Source organism: Tupaia chinensis, unplaced genomic scaffold (genome assembly GCF_000334495.1).
Source record: "Tupaia chinensis unplaced genomic scaffold, TupChi_1.0 Scaffold000333_1, whole genome shotgun sequence".
Lineage (NCBI taxonomy): Eukaryota > Metazoa > Chordata > Mammalia > Scandentia > Tupaiidae > Tupaia > Tupaia belangeri.
Window position 1 is genome coordinate 1,497,906 of NW_006159827.1, and position 7,970 is coordinate 1,505,875.

At 53.9% G+C, this 7,970-nt stretch overlaps 2 protein-coding genes across 2 annotated transcripts in view; one reads left to right on the forward strand and one right to left on the reverse strand.

The window, feature by feature from the left end:
* Positions 1-2,287, forward strand: part of RPUSD3 (RNA pseudouridine synthase D3) — a gene marked incomplete at its 5' end in the record, with an annotated part of 5,260 nt that extends 2,973 nt beyond the window's left edge. Inside the window, 3 exon segments of the mRNA XM_027773243.1 lie at positions 1-26; positions 466-605; positions 1,910-2,287. Of these exon segments, the coding sequence (XP_027629044.1) occupies positions 1-26; positions 466-605; positions 1,910-2,101 (358 nt within the window).
* Positions 2,288-4,877: 2,590 nt separating this feature from the next.
* The window catches only part of TTLL3 (tubulin tyrosine ligase like 3), a 39,242-nt gene continuing 36,149 nt past the window's right edge, over positions 4,878-7,970 (reverse strand). Inside the window, 5 exon segments of the mRNA XM_006152013.3 lie at positions 4,878-6,114; positions 6,117-6,204; positions 6,206-6,238; positions 6,418-6,644; positions 7,602-7,746. Of these exon segments, the coding sequence (XP_006152075.1) occupies positions 6,017-6,114; positions 6,117-6,204; positions 6,206-6,238; positions 6,418-6,644; positions 7,602-7,746 (591 nt within the window). The 3' untranslated portion in view covers positions 4,878-6,016.

Genomic DNA, 7,970 nt, shown 5'->3' on the forward strand with positions numbered 1-7,970 from the left:
CCTGGTCCAGCTGCAGCCACTGACAGGTGGGTCTGGAGCCCTAGCCAGCCTTTAGAAAGTGCTCGGTGCCCGGAGACAAGGGGCGGGAGAAGGCGGCGCTGTTCAGCAGCGTAGGCAGCACAGAAGGGACCCCAAGGGTGTGTGTCCCCGGGCCCAGCTGGGGAGGCAGCTCCAGGCTTACCCCCCATCCCCATCCGTTAGCACCCTAGCAAGAATGAACGGCCCTTACTCCTAGTAGCGTCAGTAATCGAGTTGCAGCTCATCGTGAGTGAATCGGGCAGGCCGGTGGGTCAACAGCTGGTCGTTTGGGCTGAAGATGCCCCTCTCTGGAGGCGGGGCCGTAGCCATGACCTCACGGAAATCACATGATCTGAGGGTGGGAGTGGTGCTTCCCCGAAGGAAGGGGGGAGGGCGGTACCCGGGGACTGAAAGCACAGCCGCCCCCCACCTCTCCTTCTCTCCCAGTGTTCCCCACTCAACTACAGGTGCACTTGGTCCTGCAGCTCTGCCCGGTGCTCGGAGACCACGTGCACGCCGCCCGCGTGGGCACTGTCCTGGGCCAGCGCTTCCTGCTGCCCGCCGAGACCACGAAGCCCCGAGCACAGGTACTCAAGGCCGCCTGCCTGATGCCTTCTGGGGCAGGCAGCATTCCAGACGTTAGCTGTGCTGCTTGGGTCTGGGGGCAGCCCTCCTGCCGGAATCCTGCTGTGTGCTCTTGGGCATCTCCCAGTCTTGGGCCTCATTCTGTTCCAGAGGGAGCTGCAGTGGCTGATTTCTGAAAGCTTTTTCTTAGTCTGCCTTTGTTGGTGTAGACTGGTGTAAGAGGTTAAGAGGAGGTGTGTGTATAATGGGGTACCTCCGTCTACTCTGATAGTAATCCCAAAGTACCAGTCTTGGGACCAGCAGGTGGCATGGTGGTTAAGGGCGCCGGATTCCCACTTGGCCGACCATGGTTCAAGTCCCAGACCTGGCAGCTTGCTTTCTCACTCTCCCCCCTTGTTCTGTCCCTCTCTGGTCGTTTTTTGTTTTTGTTTTGGTTTGGTTTTTAGAATAATAAAGTTAAATAAAATAATTCTTAAAAATAATTAAGAATTATTTAGTTTTAAATTTTTTTTAGAGATTTTTGCTATAAGGGTGCATATGTCAGAGACAGAGACAGACAGAAAATGGGAAATCACCCCCCAGGGAGGAGGGTCCACTGTAATTCCTTCCCCTCCGTTCTCTCGGGGTTTTGGGCACATCTGCACATGTGCCTGGCATGAGTTTCAAGTCACCGGATTCAGGACTTGAACTGTGGTCAGCCATTTGGGAGTCCAACAACATAGCCATTACACCATCTGCTGGTCCCAAATTATTTATCATTATTTTAAAATTTACTGTAAAGCACATGTGCTCACCAGAGAGGGACAGAAAGAGAAAGCAAGCCTTCAGGTTTCAGACTTGAACCACATTCGGTCATAAAGGAGTCCAGCACCTTAACCACCACGCCACCTGCTGGCCCCATAATATTTCTTTTATGTTAAGTCCAGTGAATGGCAGTGGAGTAGGAGAAGGCTTTGCTCCAAGCAGACACTCAGGGACCCAGCCGGATGAAGGCAGTCAGTGTGGGTTCCTGCGGGCCAGCTCTAGAAGGGGCATACAGGCTTCCACCCCATCCCATTGGCTAGGACGCAGTCACATGGTCTCACTATCGGACAAGAGGTGCTGGGTTATGCAGTGTGGCCGTGTGCCCAGGAGGAGGACTGCGTGAACCCTTAGCCGGTCTCCCACGGTGTGTGTGGCGTGTGTGCACACCCGTATGTGGCGAGGCAGTGACTAACTGCAGACCAAGGAGGGAGGGAGGCAGTGCTTGCTCCACCCCCATTTCGGTTGACGCTGGCAGAATGCTGACGTACCTCTCCCACCCCAGGTCCTGGATGAAGCCCTCCTCAGACGCCTGCACCTGACCCCCTCCCAGGCCTCCCGACTGCCCTTGCACCTCCACCTGCACTGTCTCCTCCTCCCGGGCACCAGGCCCAGGGACGGCCCCGTTGAACTCCTGGCGCCTCTGCCCCCTTATTTCTCCAGGACTCTGCAGTGCCTGGGGCTCTGCCAACAGTAGTCCTCCCTGTTCCTGACCACCCCCCTGGAAGGCAAACCGAAGATCGAATCCCGCCTAGGCCTTCTGCTTGTTGTGTGGCTTTGGGCAAGTGACGTCACCTCTTTGGACTTGAGATAATAAAAGTTGCTACTTCATATTATGGTTTTGAGGATTTGCTGAGAAAGTAAATATTTATCATGGATTATACTTTCTGTTGAGTTGAACGGGCAGTTTATTTGGCAGCTTTGAAATTGCTGGAAAATACATATAGCATCTCAATCATTTTGATCCCTTTTACCCAGGACAGCACATATGAGACAGAGAGACAAGCACCCTCCAAGGTGTCTGGTCACGCCAGCATTCCCTACCTCTAAACTTTGGATCTGAGGCACTTGCACATGTCCCCGGCATGTCCAGGCCAACCGGGCCAGGGACTCCAGCCAGTGTCACCATGTGAGACTCGGCTTCTCTTGAGCAAGGCATTCCTACCACTGCATCGTGGAGCTGGGGCTGCCCCCACCACCTTTTTTTTGGTTTTGCCATAGGGCATATGAGCTCACTGGAGAAAGTGAGAGATGCAGAGAGGGAAAGTGAGAAATCGCCTGCCAGGGAGGATGGCCACACAAAACCCCTTCTCCACTTGGGAGTTTGGGCACACACACATGCACCCAGCATGAGGTTCGAGCTACCAGGTCTGGGACTTGAATCACAGCCATGTGGGAGTCCAGTGCCTTAAGCCCCACACCACCTGCTTCCTCCCTTTTCAATCTTTTTTTTTTAAGAATTATTTTAACTTTATTATTATTGTTACTTTCCAGTTTGATCAGATAGACAGAGAAAGAGAGGGAAAGTGAGAAAGCAAGCCACCAGATTCAGGACTTGAACCATGGTTCTGCACCCCAAAGATTCTAGTTTAACTAGCCTGGGGTGGAGACCTTCACATCAGTCTTTTAAAAGACTTCTGGGGGGGACCAGCAGATGGCATAATGGTTATGTCAGTGGACTCCCATGTGGTAGACTGCGGTTTGAGTCTCAGACCCAGTGGCTTAAAACTCACACTGGGTGCATGTGGTGTATGTATGCCCAAAATCCCAAGAGGAGAATGGAGAAGGGATTGCAATGTGGCCACCCCACCGGGGTGGGGGTGATTCTTGCTGTCTGTCTCTCTGGTGAGCCCACACACCCTGTAGCAAATAACTCTCAGAAAAATATATAAAAGGTTCCTCGGAGGGCCAGCAAATGGTATAGCAGTTATGTGGCTGGACTCCCACGTAGCCGACTATGGTTTGAGTCCTAGACCCGGTGGTTTGAAACTCATGGTGAGTGCATGTATGTATGTACCCAAGATCCCAGGAGGACAATAGAGGAGAAAGGATTGTGGCAAGGCCAACCCCTCCATAGGAGGGTGATTTGTGATTTCTCACTTTCCTCTCACTATCTCTCTGGTGACTTAGGCCCGTACCCTAAGGCAAAACTTCTACAAAATAAAGTAAAATAAAAGGCTCCTGGAGGGTCCTACCTCTAGGAGTCTAGGTTAGATTTGGAAGAATTTTTCATTTACTTTTCAAGTGTTACCACATACATATGCTTCCCCGGACAGTGTTTCACTTTGCCTGGTTTTGAAGATCCCATGAATGGATTCATACTTCATGTACTTTGTGATCTGCTCTTGCTCCTGACTGTGGGATGCATCTGTGCTGTTTGGCATGTACTATTATTTGAATGTGCGCCCCCTAAATTCACATGTTGAGCCGTTGTAATGGGACTGAGAGTAAAAACTTGATCCAATTTTTGCATTGAAGGGTGGGGCCTTTGGGAGATTAGTGAATGGGTGGTTCCGATGGTCCCCCCCCCACACCATGGCTGAGTCAGGATGGGGTGATAAGGAGAAGAAATGAGGCAGGTAGAGCCCCACCCCACCCCATGGATACAGACCAAGCCGCTCTGCTCTAAGTTTTGGCTTCCACCATTTTTTGATGCCTTTGGACTTTGAGCCACCAGAATCATGAGTCAAATAAATCTCTACTTTTATAAATTACTCAGTCCTGGGTATTTCCATTAACAATGCAGTAGCAGACTAAGACAGTGTGTAATTTGAATTCCATTGTTTGAATAGACCAGTTTTTCTATCCTACAGTAAATGGACAGTGAGCTCTTTTGGCTATTACCTCCACAATGCTGCTGTGAACTTACTTGTATGCATTTGCTGGTTTGGTTATGCAAGAATTTCTGGGTCAGAATTCAAATGTCTTCAATTGGATTATAAATTTGTTTCCTAGGGTAGCTGTAACAAATAACTACAAGCCAGTGGCATAAAACAATGAACTCTTGGGCCAGCAAGTAGCATGGAGGTTAAAATGGATGGATCCCACATGGTCAATTCCACTGTTCAAGTGTCAGACCTGGTGGCTTGAAAATCATTCTTGGCGGGGGACCAGCAGCTGGTGTAATGGCTATGTTGCTGGACTCCCATGTAGTCGACCATGGTTCAAGTCCTGGACCCAGTGGCTTAAACTCACACTGGGCGTGTGCGTGTGCATGCCCAAGATCCCAAAAGGAGAATGGGAGAGAAGGGTTTGCGATGTGGCCATCCCCCCAGGGGGGTGATTTTGCTTTCTGGGGAGTACGCGTGCCCTATAGCAAACCCCCCCCCCCCCCAAAAAAAAAGAAAAAGAAAACCATGCTTGGCATGTGTGTGTGCATGTCCAAAATCCTAAGAGAATGAAGAGATGGGATTGTGGCGTGGCCATCCCTTGAGGGAGTAATTTCTCACTTTCCCTCTCTGTCTGTCTCTTTGGTGAGTGCACATGCCCTGTAGCAAAAAATAAATAAATAAAAAACAAAAACAATGAACGTTCTCCGTCCTGAAGGTCAGAAGTTCCCAAGGTAAGGTGTCAACAGTGCCGTCTCCCTCTGAAGGCTTCCTAGTCATTACTACTGGCAGGGCTTGTGGCACCAATCTGCCTCTATCTTCACCTGACCTCCTCCAAGTATGTGTCTTGTCTTCTGACTTTTCTTTTTTAATAAATAATTGTATTTATTATTATTTTTAATTTGACCAGAGAGAAAAAGAAAATGAGAAAGCAAGCCACCAGGTCCAGAATTCAAACTGCAGCCAGCCAAGTGGGAGTCCAGTGCCTTAACCAACCTGCCACCTGCAGGCCCCTCTTGTGACTCTTAAAAGGATACATGTTGCTGGATTTAGGGCCCATCCACATAATACAGGATGATTTCATCTCGAGACCTAAAATGTAACTACATCTGCAAGGACTCTTCCCACATACGGTCACGCTCCCAGGGTCCAGGTGGGCATATCTTTAGTGGCGCTGTGATTCGACCCACTACAGCTAGGAAATACCCTATCTTCCCCATGGGTGCGGCTTGTTGGATATTATCTTTTTAGGTCATCTTGGCCCCTGGCTGAGTAAAGGGCAGACCCGTTCCCTCCCACTGAAGGGAAGAAGAGCTGGAGTCTGGGCAGTCTACCCTTTCTGGTATGTCTCATGTCATCATGACGCCCAGTGGACGTCACTGCTGCCAGCCACCTAGTCCTCTAGGCTTGGGGGGCTCCCAGCAGCTCTGGCAGTGTGTCCCTGTTTTTGACTCACTGCCACGTGACCGCGGGCGAGGCACGTCTCCTCTTGCACTCTCAGTTCCCTCGTCTGAGAAATGAAGGCTTATTCCCCCACCCTGAGATCAGATGCTGGGGCAGTCCCTGCGCAGGAAGCTTGGACTGTCCCCGGTGGGCGTTGGGCCTTGCTGCACAGATGCCTTGCTGCTGGCCTCGCCCTGCCCTGGGCCTCAGGGCAGAGGGCCTTGCCTGCCGACTCTGCTTCCAACAGCAACAGAGCCGAGCCCAGGGCCGTCATTTGTCCTTTTATTTGGCACTGGGTCCAGGACAGGGGCAGTGAGGATGGAAGCAGGGCTTCCCCAGCCTCATAGCTCCCACGTCCCCAGTCTCTGGAATGTATCAGTGAAGGGCGGGGGTTCAGGGAGGCTCAGCCTCTTCACGGGGTATGCCTCAGCCTTGGGTTTGGCCTTGAGTTTGCCTTTGCCCTTGCCCTTCCTATGGGTGCTGGGAAGAGTTCCGACTTCTGAGGGCAGAGGCCACAAGGGACTTCCAGGAGGGGGGCCTCGAAGGCAGATAGGAGTCACGGCCTCGGTATGAAAGGAGGGGAGAAGGGGAGAGATGATCAGGGGTCTGTCTAGGAAGGAGGCTTGGAGGGAGACAAGCCCTCCCCCCAGGGGTGGGCCAGCCTGCCCTCGGCCTGTGTCCTCTAGCCCAGACCCCAGTGCTCAGTACTGCCCGCCAGGGTGTGAGGGAGTTCAAGGCCCACCTTTCTTGGCTTCAGGATGCAGGGCGCCAGCTTGAGGTCAGGATTAGTTGGGAGGGAAATCAAAACCTTGGCCATAGGTAGAGTCATCAAGGCCTTGCCTGTGGTCGACAGGGCCTTAGCGCCCACCAGCTTGCTGTACTGCAGTCTGAGGCCCCGCCCCTGGGGTCGGAGCACGCGGGGAGAAGGCAGCCGGGCCTTGGAGTGGAGGCTGGCGGGGTGGTAAGGGGCTGTGGGAGCAAGGTTAGCTGTGAGGGCCCGGGAGGGGCCCAGGCTGACCGGGCATCCCACAGGGTGTGTGCAGAGGGCAGAGGTGGCGGGGGGCAGGGTGAGGGCACGTGGAGCCCTGGGGGTTCCTCCTCCAGAGGCAGTGGGAAGACCACAGGGTTTGGAGTCCAACAGACCTGGGTCTGCGTCCCAGCTCTGCCCCTTCGGAGCTGTGCAACCTCGGGCAACTTCCTTAAACTTCCTGACACCTCGGCTGGAAAATGAGCATCATGGCACCTACCTTGCCGGTCACTGCGAGGACTAAGGGGCTGGTTAGGTGGCAGCACGGTGCAAACCGTGAAGTGCTGTAGGGACACTAGTTCCTTTCCCCCGGAGGCAAGTTCAAGGGGGCGAGGGCAGAACACGGCGGCAAGCTCGGTTCCGGAGAGAGAGCCAGCTGGGCCTGCGTCCCGGCTTCTTGGAAATAAGCATCCCGGCCTCGCAGGGCGACTCCTCTGGAGGGCCGGTACTCACTGGGTGTGTGTTTAGAGGAATGCTTTGGGAGCAGTGCTTTTACTTGCCACTGGCAGCTGTCGGGCAGAGGGGCAAATCCAGGCGGTTGGGAGGAGCCTGGAGGGCAGGAAGAAATTGCCCATGGACGCCGCGGTGTTTCGGGCGAATGGTCTTACCCAGGACCTGGGGGTCCTTCAGACTCAATGGCAATCTGTTCAGTGGGTGGGGCTGCCCGTCTCCACTAGCAAAGGTCGCGGTCAACGTGCAGCCCGTCCTGGTGCTCAGGGGCGCCCCCTTCCGGAGAGCGGGGCGGACCAGGACGGTGGCATTTCTTGCCTTGCCTTTCTTCCCCTTCCTGAGGGCTGAGGTGGTGGCACCAGAGACGGGCTCCTCAGTGTGCCCCTGCCTCCTGGCCCCAGCGGCCTTCCTAGAAGCTGACCTGTGGGTAGGGGTCCCCGAGTCCTTGCCTTCCCCAGAGCCTCGCTGAGGCAGCAGATGAGGGAGTGCTGGGCGGACCCCCATCCGCCGATGACACAGCGCCATGGGCTTCTTGATGGTGGAACCCTCGACCAGGAGCCGGATACCCACATACTGGGGCACTTCCACAGCAGGCTGTAGGCAAAAAGCGGAGACAAGGGGACCAGCAGTTAGCATAATGGCTATGCCGCTGGACCCCCATGTAGTCGACCACGGTTTGCGTCCCGGACCCGGTGGCTTAAAACTCATGCCGGGTGCGTGCGTGCCCAAGATCCTGAGAGGAGAATGGAGGAGAAGGGATTGCGGCGTGGCCATTCCCCCTGGGGGAGATTTCTGGCTTTCTATCTCTGTCTCTGTCT